We start from the raw sequence: 17,544 nt of genomic DNA on the forward strand, positions 1-17,544 counted from the left end.
TCCACAGAGTCAGGACAGGTCTGCTCAGGAGTTTTCAAAGCCACCGCTCCTCAGCTGTAATCTTTGCCCTTTTGTGACCCTTGAGGCAATCATGTTTAGACTTCTCAGCAAAGAAGTGTAAGGTGTTAAGGCGAATTTTTCCTTTTCCTTCTGATCCCTACTATCTACATACTTTTGGCAGAGTTTATAGATGAGTGAGATACCGTTTGAATTGGCGACACCTGCATCCTCACCTTTACATCTTTTCCCTCTCTCCTCTTTAATAACTCTCTGTGGCTAACTAAAACAGTATTGGTACACGTCTTTCTTTCCCAACTGAGTTTAAATATTGTTTTTGCTACTTTATAGAAGCAGAGTTTAGCATGGTAGGTGTCAGGGATTGGGAGCAGGTGGAATGACGGGTATTGACTAAATTGCACAAAGTTTTAGTTATGAGAAAAGAGTATGGCCTAGAGGTCTGCTGTACATCATAGTGTCTTATTGGTGATGGTATGACTTGCATGCCTAAAGTTTGCTAAGAGAGAAGAAGATTGCATGCTAAGTGCTATTATTACAATTTTTAAAAAATAAGTGAAAGGGCCTAGGAAGAGACATTTCAAAATGATGAATATGCTTGAAGAATTGCTAGTAGTGATGTTTTATGGGTATATTTTAAATCTCTAAACTGATTAAATTATATACAGTACATTACATCTGTATAGCTTTTTGTATGATAATCATACTTCAGTAATGTAGTTTTAAACAAAAAAGTAAATTTAAAATTGGTTTTTGGATGTCTGTGATGTATATAGAAATTTGTATACCACAATGATAATGAACTTATACACCAAAGCTTATGAATGAATATTTTATTTATTTATTTTTATATTTATTTGATTTTTTTCGATACAGGGTTTCTCTGTGTAGCCTTGGCTGTCCTGGAACTCACTCTGTAGACCAAGCTGGCCTCGAACTCACAGAGATCCACCTGCTTCTGCTTCCCGAGTGCTGGGATTAAAGGTGTGCACCACCATCACCTGGCTTTATTTTTATAAAATGTATTAGGCAAAAGCAAGATATGGGAGAAAGTATAGATTTGCAAGTTGAGTTCTCTGTGATTCCACCCACTAGAAATCTGACTACTGACACTTCACAGTATCTAAATGACTCTTGACTCTTAAAAGACAAAGGTTTTCTAAAGGTTATTTTGCTCAAAAGGCTATGCTTGGGTTTGAGGTTTGTGTAACTCAGTGGTAGTTTGCTTGACTAATATACATGAAACCCTGGGTTCCACGCCAAGCACTGAAGGGAAAAAAATGGAGTGTGTTGGGGAGAGCAGCCAGGTTGTTTTGGGGAGGGCAAAGAAAGATATATGCTATTTTGGTTACCTTTCTGTTTCTCTATGACAATAGCTGGCACACACATTGTGTTGAAGCGTTCAACCATAGACATTTTATATTTTGGAAAAGATACAGGTTTTGGTTCAATCCAACTGGCTTTTAATTGGACTTTACATTGGAGCAAGTTAATTGTGTGATTGTTGGCATTCTCATCAGTAAAATAGGTATCATTTCCCAGCTGCTGGTGCTCATGTGACTGTGGAACAGGGTGACATAACCCGGGTACCTGTCACATAGTCTATGCTCTATCGGTTGACTTTTATTTTTGTTCTTCTGTGTTCATAGGCTTGGTTTTATTCTTCCACTTATTCCTCTGTATCTTTTCTCCCCATGGTCTTACAACATTGAAGGACATCTCACTTTCAAGCCAGCTTTGTAAACTAGAGAAGCCGAAACACCCTACACTGCATGACAACGGCCAGTTTAAACAACACTGCCCCACGATAACAGCATGGGTGTAACTGCTGGGTTGCTGCTATCAGGGGACCCAGCCCTGTGTACCTGGCAATGCCTATCTCCAACTTTAAAAAAAAAAAAGAGAAAGAAAGAAAATCAACATGTAAGGAATTTCCATCCAAAGTCTCATCCTTTCTGTTTCCAGGGTACACCCAACCCTTCCTGTAATCGTGTACTTTGGAAAACTTCCAAGGTGTCAGCTTTTTATCTAATGACTTATTTAGAATTATACTTAGAATTAATTTTACCAAATAATTTACCAAAGGAGTACAAATCTGTTTGTACTCCTTTTTATTCCTTGGGTTAACTTAGCATCAGACATATCTCTATTTTTTCAGCATTTCTTTTTGTTATTTCTATTTATTATTTATTTATTTTTTTCGAGACAGGGTTTCTCTGTGTAGTTTTGGAGCCTGTCCTGGAGACCAGGCTGGCCTCAAAATCATAGAGATCCATCTGGCTCTGCTTCCCAAGTGCTGGGATTAAAGGCGTGTGCCACTGTCACCCGGCCTTATTTTTATTTTTAATTTATTTACTTATAATTTTTATTTATTTATTTTTTTGCTTGCCAACATGCATGTCTGTCATCACATGCATGCCTGGTACCCATGGAAGTCAGAGAGGGTGTCAGATCCTGTGGAATTAGAGATACAGGTGGTCGCAAGCTGCCATGTGTGTGCTGCAACCCAAAAGCAGTTCCTTTGGAAGAGCAGTTAGTGCTCTTGGCTACCAAACAATCTCTCCAGCCCCATTAATCTATGTTTTTAAGGCAGAATGTATAATTAAAATGTTTAAAGGTCTTGCTAGTTTTCTTCATATTTTGTCATTGGTTTTACTTGAACAATGTCACACATTCATGCTTGATATTATAGGCACTCTTAAGGTAAAACTGATGTAATCATTTGATAGTATTGTTATTGAATATTGTACTTGTCTTCAGAATGCCAAAATGCAGACCTGTGTTAGCATATCATTGATGCAGCATGTACCCAATATAAAAATAAACACGTGTGTCACATCCTGAAGATCACAAGTAAAACTTCCCATTCTTTAGTTTCCAGCAGCCCTCCTGCATGCTGTAAACTCAATGTGAACCCCAAAGATAAGCAGAAGTTGGCAAAAGAAAAAGATTGGGTTGGCAAGTGCTTGCCTTGGGCTTTTTATGTATCTTTTCACAACTCTATTTTGGTTACTAACTGACTTTATACTCTTCAAACTTCAAATTAAGTGATAGTATCTTTCATATGCAAGATTTATAGTTGTATTTTTTTGTAAATCTATGCCTGAATAAGTTGTCTGATTAAGGTTTCAGTTTTGAGGAATAAGGTCTCTATCCTTTGCTGAGTTTCTTCTTACTTTCATTATTCATGAAAGAAAAGATAGGAGAAGAATTGAAAAATAGAGGATGGTGGAAGTTAAATTTGGTAACAAATAATAAACAGTGCTTACTGGGTCCTGTATTATTTTTAGAAGGATATTAACAGTTTTTAGGATGACAGCAGCTGATTAAAGAACTCCTAGATGAGATCTTATTGAACTAGTAACAAGTTAAGCACTACACACCACTATGTAGCATTCTGGCAGTCCAACAGCAGAGATGATGGAGGTTTTTCTGATGAGGAGAAGAAGAGAGTTTATAGGTTTGTTTAAAGTCAACTTGGCAGGAAGTGCTGGCACTATGACTCCAGCCCAGGAGCTGACAGTCAAAGCCTGGATTCTTTCCATGAAAAGGCACTGTCCCAGGTAGCTTTATCTGAGATGGAGGCCAGGAGCTTGGGGTGTGATGGGCATCTGTCACAATGAAGTCTTGCTTCTTGTCCTATGTTAAACTAGGCAGTATTACATGCATGTGGTCTAGTGGACCTTTGTAGGCTATGAAAATGTCCAGTTAATTTGACAGCGAGTCACACCATACCTTTCTGGATTTACTTATGTTTTCCTAACATTAATTAGTATAATAAACAGAATATTAATGTCACAGTGTCATTTATATTATTATAAATAGTATTGTACAAAGGAAGTAAAGTTTATTGACCTTTCAGGGTTCACCATTTTTTTCTTATTTGTTGATATTAAGTTATTGTTCTGGAGCCACAGTCTGAAGGTAATTATATTATGAAATGTAAACAGCTTATAATAGACTTTGATGACATAAAATAAAAATTTTGGTAATTTCAAACTCACTATAAATCAAAAATTTTGCCATAGTGGTATTTTAAAGTTAAGTGCTTTGATATCTTTAGGAAAATATTCTTTTTTTTTTTGTTTTGTTTTTTGAGACAGGGTTTCTCTGTGTAGTTTTGGTGCCAGGCTGGCCTCGAACTCATAGAGATCCTCCTGGCTCTGCCTCCAGAGTTCTGGAATTAAAGGTGTACACCACCACCGCCCAGCTTAGGAAAATATTCTTAAAATGTACATATTTTTAAAATTCAAAATTTAATAATTTTGGATTTTAAGCAATCTGGACAAAACTCTAAGGAATTAAATTTATAAAACAATTGTACCTTAGATAATTCCATAAATGTATATGATTTACCTTTATACTAGAATAACAGTAAGTGCCTCTTTAACATTATTTGAAGAACATTTAAAGATGTATTTTAATTAATCAATTATCTAATTAATCTTATACATTGGTTTCATTTTTTAGGTTTATTTTGGTTAATGTTATTTAACATCATAAAATATTTTATGCATCATAAACTACTTAGTGTATCTTTAATTACTCCTATTTATACTTTTTCATTTCCATATAAGATTAAACTAAATAAATAAGATTAAACTAAGTTTCTACTGTTTTACACTAGCCATTTGCTGTGTTCAGTTTCATTATCCCCATCAGCCTGATGATACTTTCGTTTGCCTACCTAAAAATAGTGTTAAAGGAACATCACTAGCCTCCTTGCTCTATCTGCCTTCCATCTCCAGCTATAACTCAAGTTCTTTGACTCCTTTTATAGTAAAATTCCTGAAAAATATTAGCAAGCTTTGTCTTTTGTGCTTATTGCCTTCAATATTCTCTTAGACGGATCACTAATCCGAACATTTTCCATCATTTGCTGAGAAGTTCATGGTCAGAATAGCAGTAAACCTAGGAAGACCACTCATTTGCATCAAAGTCTTGAGTGTTTCTCTACACACAGAAATTATCCAAATCCCTACATTTCTCCTGTTTTTGTTCTTCTCTTCATCTTCATACTTAGACTTCTCTAACCACAGCTTCGATTACTTGGCTCTACAAATATGGTCCGTCTACTGCCTTGGTACATTCTGTTTCCTCTACCTGAAGTGCATTTCTTTTAGATATTCTTAGGCCTTCCACCCTCTGAAAAGTTCCCATGACCATCTTTATATGTCTCTTAATGTCTCTGTCACTTAAGAGCATCACCTCTGATTTCAGTCACAGATTATGCAAAGTCACTTTGAATGCTTGTCTCCCTTTCCCACTGCCAATGTCCCTGGTAGTTTGAGCTGTAAAGATTGTACAGTCAGTGATTTGACATGCAGAAGAGAGTGGTTCAAGATTAAGTGATATCTGTGTATGGCTCCAAGGTTGTAGCTAATGATTACGCAGGGTCTGAAAAGCATTGAAAGATCAGAACAAGAAATTCTTAGAAGTGAGCAGGAGAGGGGACTCATGGCACCAAGAACAAAGTAGGCAAATCTATGTCTCAAGCTAACTCTTACAAGAGAGTGTCCTCACAGAGGAGTGGAACATGCAGGCTGATTCCATGACTCAAGACACTAGCTTCCCTCATTGGCCAGCTCAAGGCTTCTGCAATAGGTCTGTGAAGAACAGGCCTGTGTTGGAGGCTGCATATGGTGAAAAACAGGCATTGTTTTTCACCAAAGCTATCACTGAATGCCTTGTCTGCCAGGAGTAGAGAAATCTTAGTTTATGGTGGACTTGAATTTGCTGTCCAAGTTCCTAGGTAGGAAAGGCTTCTCCTAGGAATTACAACATGAGTTTTGATGTTAACTGACTGGAAATTGCCAGTAATACTTATTAGCTTGATTTCATCAAGCATTTTGAGTACACGACTAGAGATAATTCATTCTGCTTATCACAGAGAAGTAATGATGTTTTGCTTCATAATAACGGGGAGGAGTATATCTGGAATTCATGGTATTTGGGGGACATATCTCTTGGCTCCAATATCCAAGGATAACTAAGAAAGGGTAACTGTAGCAATGTAATTCATTTAAGAGAAGGCACCACTGAGAGATGAAGGTTGCTGTTACCCTGTTAGCTGTGGCAATGGTTAAGGATGAGAGGCATCTATAATGAGAATCAGGAGTTCAAGGCCAGTTTGGAATGTATGATACTCTTGATTAAAAAATAAAAGAAAAACAAAGAAAGAAAAGTCTAGAGCATAGCAGTTTTGTGTAATATGAGGAATAGCCTCCACTCAGTCCTTTAGAAAGAGCTAGCTTTGCATTCTCTTGCTCTTACTTTTATTTCTAATCATAACTTCGGCAAATAGATTTTTGTGTACTTTGGCTCAATCTCTGCCTGTCTTCTTTCTCGAAGTTCCCACATGTCTTTGTTGCCTCTAATGGCTTCTCTGGTGAAATTAAGTAGAATATTGGAACCTATATAGTACATGCTCACAGGAAGCTTCATTACATGGGATTGTAGAGTATATAAATGAAAGTGTGATCTCTCTCTCTCCACCTCATGTGTATTTAACAAAAAGTCATGAATAAGTTAATTCAAGGCCAATATTTATGCTCTCAGAGTATGGACATAGGGATAAGTATGTAATAAATTGAACTTTTTCCTTCAGTACTGTTCATTATTATGTTATAAATAATGGTTCAATACTGGGTTATATCTGTTAGAGTTCAAGAAATGGAATGTCATTAATAAGAGTTTTATTACTTTTGCAGGTTTTTCTCAAGCAAATCAGTTCAACTATGGAGCTGACAATACTGAATTGGGAAACCATGTGCAATTAGTTTCTTCTTTCCAGTCAATTACTTGTGATGTGGAGAAAGATTCAAGTCATTCAACTCAAATTACATGCTATACTAGGTCTGTTTAAATACGCCTTTAATAACATTATTTTCATCATGTCAGAAATCAGTTATGTATATTGGTATTTTAACAGTTTGATCACTCTGCCTATTACAGGTAATAATTCTGGTTACTAGTCATTATATTTGATTTCGTGATGTTGATATTGGTTTATACTGTTATTATGGTCAATCATAATGCTCTTTATACATGATGACATCATAAACATATACTCTGCACACATTCTGCTGTTATTGGCACTATCACTTTATTTATTTATTTATTTTTTCATTTTCAATTTTTTTTTCATTTTACATACCAATCCCAGTTACCCCTCCCTCCCCTTCTCTCACCCTCCCCCCATCCCATCCCCCATCCACTCCTCAGAGAGACTAAGACCTCCTTTGGGGAGTCAACAAAGTCTGGCATAATAAGTTGAGGCAGGACCAAGCCCCTCCCCCACTGTGTCAAGGCTGAGCTAAGTATCCCACCCTAGGGAATATGTTCCAAATATTTCATGTATCCTGGATAAGTCCTAGTCCCACTGCCAGGGCCTCCCCAAACAGATCTAGCCACATAACTGCCACCCCCATTCAGAGGGCCTAGTTTGGTCCCATGAATGTTCTCCAACTGACAGGCCAAAGTCCATGGTCTCCCACCAGCTTGGGCCAGCTGTCTCTGTGGTTTTCCCCATCATGATCTTGACCTTACTTGCTCCTGTGGTCCCTCCTCCCTCTCTTCAACTGAAGTCTAGGAGCTCAGCCTAGTGCTTGGTTGTGGATCACTGCATCTGCTTCCATCAGGCATTAACATTTTTAACATTACTGGACTCTTCTAAGAAATGAATGGCTGCTATTAGTAATTAGTAATGATGTGTCTCAAAATATTCAAATCATGCTTTCCTGTTCAGTTTAATTGACCTTATTCAAATATTCATATATTTACTGTAATTAAAGATGATCATTTTGTATGGTAACATTTCAAATTCTTTGCTATCACCTCAAATTGATCTGTGTTATTAATAATTTAGGAGAATATTAAACCATTTTAAAGTGTAACTTCTAATACTGACTTAAATGCATGTTGGAAGGATTTTATCTGCATTAGGCTTGCTACCTGTTCAGGAGCCATAGAAACTTTTAAGGGAGACCTTATTAACAGCTTTTGAAATGTGTAGCCAGGGTAACTAAGTGTACCAGGGTGGCACACTTTGTATGATTATTATTGCTGGATGTGGCACCATTTACTTTATTTTTTAATACAAACCCATATGTGAATCCACAACAAGCGTTTGTTAAATGGTATTATAATTTGTAATATAGGGTGGTTTAGAATGAAGTTCTTTTCATAATATGAAAGTGGACCTTACGGTAGTAGATCAATTAGGATTTGAGGCTTTATTTCAACAATGATGTAGACTGGAGCAGTAGTTCTCACTGTTACTATATGCTGAAAGAAGTTACTGTGTGTCTCATGTGTTGTAGAATATTATTTGAAGGTGTGTTACTTTTGTTTATGCTGCATTTATTTAACTCTGTGAAGCTGTGTTACTGTGCCTGTCTAAAATGCCTGATGGTCTAATAAAGCACTGAATGGTCAATAGCTAGGCAGGAGAAAGGATAGGTGGGCCTGGCAGGCAGAGAGAATAAATAGAAGGAGAAATCTGGGAAGAGAAAAGAAGTGGCCAGAGAAGGAGGAGGACTCCAGGGACAAGCCTCCCAGCTATACAGCAAGAGTAAGATTTACAGAAGTAAGAGAACAGAAGAAAAACCCAGAAGCAAAAGGTAGATGAGATAAGTTAAGAAGAAAAGCTGAATAGAAACTAAACGAAGATAAGACTGGGTATTTATAATTAAGATTAATTAATTCTCCGGGTGTGATTTGTTTGGGAGCTGGGTGGCGGGCCCCCAAAATAGTAAAACAACCAACAACACTCGTGCGTTCTTCATTTATTTTCCAGAGCAATGCCAGAAGATACCTACACCGTTCGAGTCAGTGTGGATGGGGTGCCTATTGCAGAAAATAACACTTGCAAAGGACTCACCAGCAGCCGGGCATGCAGCTTCAGTGTATGAAGGAGCTTTTCATTGTCAATAATTAAGTTTATTTCTTTCTCACAAACCTGGACTTTTTTTAGTTTTATAGATTGTTATCCATTTCCACATTAAAAGATATATTAACAGGTAGTGAAATGTAACTTTCCATTTTAATTGACTTCCATAGTAACTAACTGAACCTCTTTTACTGCTGCTTTGTTTCTGCCTCCTTACATTAGTTTTATCAATGAATTAGTTGCTCATTTCCTGAACTCATTTTCCTGTTCGTCATTCATTCCCTTCCTTCTAAATTCTGCTCTGGGTTTGATTTTCTCCTTTCTTTCTGTCAAGGGAGTCACCCCTCCATTTTAAATAGTAATGTTAGCTATTCTTCTTTCTATATAATTGCTAACATAATGAGCCTAAAGGAACACATTCACCCCTCAAATTTAGTTTTTTTCTAAATAATAGTATTTATGAAAATATGTTTCTCCAAATATTGTCTTATATATTCTTTAAAATTCCACTTAGGTTTCAAGTTGTTTAATATTGAATACCATGATGTCTCAGTGCCACTTAGGATGACCAGTTTTGTCCATCAGCTCTGCTCTTTACTGTAGCTAGAGTTTTCCTGCCTGGCCCACAGTCAGGACAAATCTCTCTCACCTGCCAGTCCCACAGTTGCTCAGACCCAATCGAGTAAACACAGAGACTTATATTGGTTACAAACTGTATGGCTGTGGCAGGCTTCTTGCTAACTGTTCTTACAGCTTAAATTAATCCATTTCTATAAATCTACACCTTGCCACGTAGCTCATGGCTTACCGGCATCTTCACATGCTGCTAGTCATCGAGGCGGCTGGCAGTGTCTCTCTGACTCAGCCTTCCACTTCCCAGCTTTATTCTCCTCCTTGTCCCGCCTATACTTCCTGCCTAGCCACTGGCCAATCAGTGATTTATTTATTGACCAATCAGCAACACACTTGACATGCAGACCATCCCACAGCACTTCCCCTTTTCTTTTCTTTTTTTTTCAAAAAGGAAGGTTTTAACCTTAACAAAGTAAAATTACATATAATTTGGGAATTTGGGCATAGCTTCTCTTACTACTTCCTGCTGGAGGGCGGCGCTGTATCTTATGGGGACACAAAGAAAATTTTATGATTATGGAATAGTCCATGAGGCTGTATTGTCTGAGCCAGTTGCCTTCAAACCGTTCTGGATGTTGGATCATCTGGGCCATGGTGTCATCGGAGACCTTTTAGTGGGTCTTGGCTGGTCAAACCTGATGTATCTTAATCTGGAACAAATCCATAGCCTTTGGCTTTCTGTGGGAACAAAAGCAGAGACTCTTTTCCAAAGCAATATAGCCTTATATCCAAATTTTGAAGTCAAGGTACCTTTAAAATACACATTTTGGCATAACTCAGCAGCTTTTACAATCAAATGTTTTTCTGCAGTTAAAAATCCCAAAGACAACACAATCCAGATTCTCTGTGTAATATTCATCTTTACGTGGCTTATTTTTATATTAATTTTACTGTCTCTTTAAAGACTTTATTTTTTAAAACTATGTATTTGTTTATATAACTGTATATATCACCTTTTTATCTCTTTTAAGCCTATGTATATTTTACACACATTGTAAACTATTACATCTGAATCTGTCTTATTATGAATCTACTGCTTTAAACTGCAGCAGCTGTGGGAGCTATCGTGGGTCTCTATGCTTTTATCCAAGCAGCGTGTAACCCAGAAACCTCTTTTTTTGTTTTGTACTAGCAAAGGCTACATCCACCACGCAGCTTAATGTGCCACTTGCAGAGGCCTCATTCCCGCCATACTGCAGGTCAAGCACACGCCAGGAACCCACAAGTAGCTCAAACCGGCAGCTGCCGCTCATTTGAGAGAGACAATTAGGAAGCTGTTTTTAGCTCCATTTTAGAATCTTTTCTCAGGTTTTAGGTGGAAACTCTTGCCAACTCTTTGGGCACCATTTGTAGCTAGAGTTTTCCTGTCTTGCCCACAGTCAGGACAAATCTTTGTCACCTGCCAGTCCCACAGCTGCTCAGACCCAACTGAGTAAACACAGAGACTTATATTGGTTACAAACTGTATGGCTGTGGCAGGCTTCTTGCTAACTGTTCTTACAGCTTAAATTAATCCATTTCTATAAATCTACACCTTGCCACGTAGCTTGTGGCTTACTGGCATCTGTCTCTCTGACTCAGCCTTCCACTTCCCAGCTTTATTCTCCTCCTTGTCCCGCCTATACTTCCTGCCTAGCCACTGGCCAATCAGTGATTTATTTATTGACCAATCAGCAACACACTTGACATGCAGACCATCCCATAGCACTTTACTTAATCAATACTACCTTTTTTCACATACTAATATTTGTGTTTTTTATTAGCTATCTCTCATTTTATTCTGCAAAAAAGGAATGGTCATGTTTATTTGATTAATTGTTCAATGTGTTATATACTGTATGTCAGGCAATGTTCTAAATATTTAGTGATTATTAACTTTCAACTTATATAATAATCTCATTTTTGGATGCTCATATTATTATCTCTAAAATAGATGCACAGAAGAATTTTATTATGTTTATTTGATTAATTGTTCAATGTGTTATATACTGTATGTCAGGCAGTGTTCTAAGTATTTAATGATTATTAACTTTCAACTTATATAACAATCTCATTTTTGGATGCTCATATTATTATCTCTAAAATAGATGCACAGAAGAATTTTATTACTTACATGTAATCATATGACTAGTAGGTGGTTGAACTTAAATATCCATTTGAACCATTGACTATCCCCTTCTTCATACATGTACTCAAGCATGACTGAGAAGTAGGTATTTGTTTCTAATTTGGTGCTGTAACAAATCATCCTCACAGTGGCTTGATATACAAGTATCCTATCCTACAGCTCTGTAGATTGAAGTCTGATGTGAGTCTAAGTTGGCAAGGTGCCTATGAGGGGCAGCATTCTTTCCATAGACTCTAGAGGGAAAACATGTTTCCTTGACTTTTCATGCTGCTGGATGCTGCCCACTTTCCTTAGCTCCTGTTCATCTCTCATTGTCTCAAAACTAGCAACGACATTCTAATCCTTCATTACACCACTCTCACTTTGTTTCCCATGTTATTTCAAGGCCAGCTACTTAGCAATCTTCAGTCTACTTGTAGCCATCTGTGTATATCCTTATGTACTCACAGATTGGAACATACGTGCCTTTGGGGGGCTTTTGTCACAGGTATTGGAGTTTCTGTCATACTGATGACCTCCCTGTAATTCTGCTGTAGAAGAATACCATTTGCATAGTGACTAAGCCTTGCTGAGATGTTTCTACTTTTCATTTTTATGTTTGAAATACACTTTGTTATTTATTTTTCTACAAAAGATTAATCAAAAGCAGTCTTAAAAATGTATTTCATCCATTCCCAAAAGTCTTTACTAAAGGGCTATTGCTGTGATTTGGCTTATACTGCTTACAAAGGGACAATTGACTTTTAAAATTCTAGACTATGGATACTGTGAAATGCAAGACAATTTTTAGAGAATAAAGAAAAAATTTTGAAAAAAACAGAAAATGCCCTAAACTCCCTGTTTTATCTGAAAATCTATTTTGACAGTCAGATTATGGGTAATGTTGAAATACAAATAATAAAAAAAAAACGAATCATGAAATTAGGATCAAACTAGAGATAGGAATGCTAATTGACACGATTATAAATATTTTTCACAGGCAAGAAGTTTTAGAACCCCAACAATAAGGAGCATCACACCTCTATCTGGGACTCCAGGTCTGTTCTATGGCAATTGAAGTGTTTTGGGGTTTGTGGCAATTAATTTCCTTTTAGTGTATAGAAGTATATTTAATTCATAAATATATTTTCTGACTACAAAAATAATGACTAATTTAAAAATTATTTACAAAGGTTGAGTTTTAATCATTAATAATGGTTTTTCCATGTTAGAGATTTAGCTAGTATCTAGTGTTTATTATGATAATATGATTTACCAGTTTCTAATCCTGTAGAAATATGTGAGAATGCCTTTTTCTTCAGCCTGGACTAATGTAAGTCCTAATTGTTGTCAAGAATTTTGTGGTAGGCATGTCTGCATATCCAGAACTCAGAAGATGTGGGTGAAAATTAGCTGATACAAAGTGACAGTTTGTTTCAAAAAGGTTGATTAAAAAAATAACTGCGGCCGGGCGGTGGTGGCCCACGCCTTTAATCCCAGCACTCGGGAGGCAGAGCCAGGCGGATCTCTGTGAGTTCGAGGCCAGTCTGGGCTACCAAGTGAGTTCCAGGAGAGGCGCAAAGCTACACAGAGAAACCCTGTCTCGAAAAACCAAAAAAAAAAAAAAACAAAAAAACTGCTTTTAAGTCTTTCTCCTTTCTTTGATAGATGCCACCACATTTATCTAGGGTTTATTTTTCATTGTCTTCTTTTAAATGTTGTTCATTTATTTGACTTTTTAAACAAGTTGAGACAAGATCTGGCTGTGTATCCCTGGTTGGCCTGAAACTTACTTTGTAGATCAGGCTGGGCCTGAATCACAGCAGTTCTGTTTCTGTCTTCCAAGTACTGTAATCCCAGGTGTGAAACACCAGAACTAGTGGTAGTCATGTTTTTCATACTAGGAATTCTTTGTTGCAATGATATTAAATGTTCATTTTTGTCATATATGTGGGAAATTATATTTTGAATTTATAATTTGCTTTAAATTTTAATAGTTTTCTGTGAAGCAGTTTTCTTCATTCAATCTATAGATTTTTTTTTCAATCTATAGATTTTAATGTCTCTATTTTTTTCTTCCTGTTTATACTTGGGAAGACCATAACATCCTGATTATATAAATGTGTTGTAAAATTTCCATCTAGTTTTCAGGATTTTTTTTATTTCATTTTATATTGTTTTTATTTAAGTTACTTTTTAAACATTTGGGATAAAGTGGGACTTTTTTTCTTTCCAAGTAAGTCAAATACTGACTCAAATCATATTTGTTAAGAAATTCATCCTGTTATTCATTTTATAACACATTAATCTATGGCTCTTTACTGATGTTCTTTCATGTTTTGCTGTATTTTTAGCTATTTGAAAACAATACTGAAAAATAGTGTTAAGCAATCAATATATGTGTCTGGATTCTAGTTTTATTGGGATAATCTATAATGTTTTGGAATGAAATGTACACATAGATACTGTCAACCAGAACCAATTTGAAGATTTGGTTTGTTTTGCCTTTAGGTACATTAATAACAATTCAAGGTAGGCTCTTCACTGACGTCTACGGAAGCAATACTGCATTGAGCTCAAATGGAAGAAATGTTAGGATTCTGAGGTAATCTGTTATTGTGAAAATATTACAATAATCTTATAACTCATAGATGAAACATGATATTCTAAAAGTAATAGAGTCTTAGTGATATAAAAGTCGACTACAATTGGATGGAACTGGTCAGGGTTTCAGTTACAGAGGAAGAAAACCAGAGTATAGCGGATTCCTTTTTTCTGGTGTGAAATCACTCCTTTTTCTGTGAAGGCGATGTCTAGTAATAATTGGGGTATAGCCACAGAACTTGATTAATAGAGAACCTTACTACTTACCCAGCCACATTTTACTCGTGAACATACCCGAGGCCTGGAATGCATAGCTCAGTGAAGGTTAGTAGTAGAATTCAAAGCTTCTAACACAAATCTACACCCTTCTACTGTATTTTGATATGGGGGGGCGTATAGAAAGCAGGAACAGTCAACAGCTCATGAGCAGCCAGAGCTTTAGTCTTGGTTACTCTATTTACTAGCTGTGGGCCAGATGATAATAGCACTGGCTAGTCAAAAAAACAACTGTCACATTTTGGGTTGGAGATCTTTGCTGTCACTTGAATGTTTTCCTGTAGCGTATGTGGGGTTATGTCAGCCCTTTCTTAAAGGACAGAAAGGTCTCCATTTCCTACCTAAGGAAGTGTAGATGCCATTCTATTGTTTTCAGGGTGCTTCATGCCTGCTGAATACTGGTATTAGATAGATGACAGATAAACTCAATTTACAATTTGTATAGTACTTAAAAGATTTGTTAAATACTAAAAAGGTTATAGAAAACAATTTTACATATATAGTTTTCTAAACAAGCAATGTAAAGATTTGTACTAAATGAAATCAAAATGATTAATATGCTACGTTGTGAGCCAGAACTCACAGTTAAATCAGGGTAGTATATACTATTTTACAATCCTTTATAGTGAATACGTACATATACGTAAATAATTACAAGAGAAATATTTTATATGCACAATTCAGTGTACGTAAAGAGTGTTTGCTTCAGTATAATTGAGTGTCATAAAAGGCTTATATTACAACTATTAGAATTTTCTCACTTATCTTTTCCTATAATGATTCTAGGAATGGAAGCTATAAGCTTCAAAATGAGATTCCAATCCAGCAAAATGGTTCAGCAGGTCAAAATGTTTGCCACCCAGCCCATCTGTCTGAGTGTGAGCCTCAGAGCCCATGGTGGACCTCTGACCTCCACACGCAAGAATGCAAGTCCCAGCCTATGCAAAGCCTCATAGATGCACATCATACACACATACACAATAACAAATAAAGCTAAAATTGAAAAAAGAGATTCCTCTCCCTACCATTAGAATTTATTTCTGTGCCGTAACAGGAAATCAATGAAACCTGTTTTATGAAATCACAAAATCATTCAGAAGGGGCCTCAGAGGTCAGCCTACTTAACCCTTGTAGCCTGGAAATCTGAGAGGTTACAGGCAAGTGTGGGAACCTTTCACCTGCTAAGAGGATGAGAATTCTTAAACAGTCAGTGATCTCATCTGCACCTTGTTGATTCTGACCCTGGGGCTCCCAAGACACTTCCTCTACCTGAGTTGCAAAGGGCCTGTGTACTAGGAACAAAGTGAAGAGACCTTCCAGCCAAATTTCCTAAACTGGCCTAGGTACAAATCATAAAAGACACTCAAATAAGTTGAGGAACTTGTACTATTCACAAGTTTTGACCTAGAAGTTTCAACAAGAAAAATACTAAAACATATATATGTTTAAGGTCAAATAGGGTACTATTTTAGACACATATGTTTTCTATCCATGGGAGTTAGCTCATGTGAGAACACAGAACACTTGGGTTTGAACTCTTACTGTATCCCTCATTAGCTAGATGTGGACAAGCTACTTCACATCTCTGCTTCGGTTTCTTCATCTGAAAATGGAAGAAAATGGGAGGGTAATAATTACTATACTGTAGCATGATCACAATGGCTAAATCTGTCCAATAAGAGCCTATGTTAGCTGCTGAATTTATTATTTACTTGGACTAAGACAGAAGGTTAAAAGGAGAATTCGACTTGATAGAGCTCCAAAATGGGAATAACGATTTATTTTTCTTTTTATTTATTAAGAAACCTATTGTAATGGTTAAAAGAAATATATTTATGCACTTATACATATATGTAACAATAATAAGTGGTCATGAATTTGGAAGGGAGAAGGGGAATAGTGACATGGAAGGGTCTGGGGAGGAAAGAGAATGGGGGAAATTTATGTAATTATATTTTGATTTAAGAAAATGAAAAAAGGACTGTGCATAAAAGTACATTTAAAATATCAGCATTTTCTTCTAATAGAAGTTTTAAATTTTATAGTTCATATCTATATGTAGCTTGGAATTGAGTTCACAGAAGCTGGGTAATGTGTTCTGATACTACAAATAATAAATTCTGGTATTACAAAATAATTGTCAACTGTGAGCTTCCAAAAGCATTTGGTGATGACATTGAGTGTTCTGATATTTAATTCATACATATTAGACTTACAAAAATATTTTTATATGACTTTATTAAACTTTCAGTGGCTAAGTCCCTGTTTTGTTTCATGCTTAGTTTATGCCAAAAGTGTCACGATTGTCATATTTAGTGATCCTTCCCAGAAAATTGCCTGTCACAAAACTATAAAGAAGTCTCACATTCACAGATGTGTCCCAGTGCCAATAGCAAGTACTAACACACAGTGATGATGAATAGATGTTTAAGGAGTGAATGATGAATAATAAGAGACTGAGGGAAAAAAATAAGGTAGCCACTGAGTTTGGTAAAAAGTAAAATTTTAAATAATTTATTAAATATGACTTGATTTTTCTAATACAAAATATTTATACAGAATTTATATTGGAGGAATGCCCTGTGAACTCCTCATACCACATTCTGATGACTTGTAAGTAATTAAAATAATTTTCAAAATAAAAATTCATATGAATGTAATAATTTTAAGTAGTAATCATAAATAATGCATACCTATATGTGTTGTAATAATTATCTTGTGTGTAGTAAATTCATATTCATTTATGTAACTGGCTTCTTCCTTATACACATCTATATGTCATTAATGTAGTACACTATTTAGGTTCTTTTGTACTAAGAAATCGCTTTATGAGATCATTGTTTCACTTGATAGCATTTTAAACTCCTTAAAAGAGCATTCGCAAAGATACCAAAATTAATCATAAGCTATTTGACTGATAAATGAATTTGATTGAAATATCTTCAATAGTGCCCGAGAAGTGATTCATTTTGCTGAAATTTTAGTTGCAACAATAGCTGCCATCTGGACCTGTGCTGTG

General features: G+C 36.1%; 1 protein-coding gene across 1 annotated transcript in view; it reads left to right on the plus strand.

Annotated features, from left to right (window-relative positions):
* The window catches only part of Pkhd1l1 (PKHD1 like 1), a 156,537-nt gene that overhangs the window by 2,949 nt on the left and 136,044 nt on the right, over positions 1-17,544 (plus strand). The window contains exons 3-7 of the mRNA XM_052747754.1: positions 6,726-6,870; positions 8,813-8,921; positions 12,646-12,703; positions 14,157-14,250; positions 17,085-17,138. Of these exons, the coding sequence (XP_052603714.1) occupies positions 6,726-6,870; positions 8,813-8,921; positions 12,646-12,703; positions 14,157-14,250; positions 17,085-17,138 (460 nt within the window). The remainder of the gene's footprint in view (positions 1-6,725; positions 6,871-8,812; positions 8,922-12,645; positions 12,704-14,156; positions 14,251-17,084; positions 17,139-17,544) is intronic.

Source organism: Peromyscus californicus, unplaced genomic scaffold (assembly GCF_007827085.1).
Source record: "Peromyscus californicus insignis strain IS unplaced genomic scaffold, ASM782708v3 Scaffold_20__1_contigs__length_68692818, whole genome shotgun sequence".
Taxonomy (NCBI): domain Eukaryota; kingdom Metazoa; phylum Chordata; class Mammalia; order Rodentia; family Cricetidae; genus Peromyscus; species Peromyscus californicus.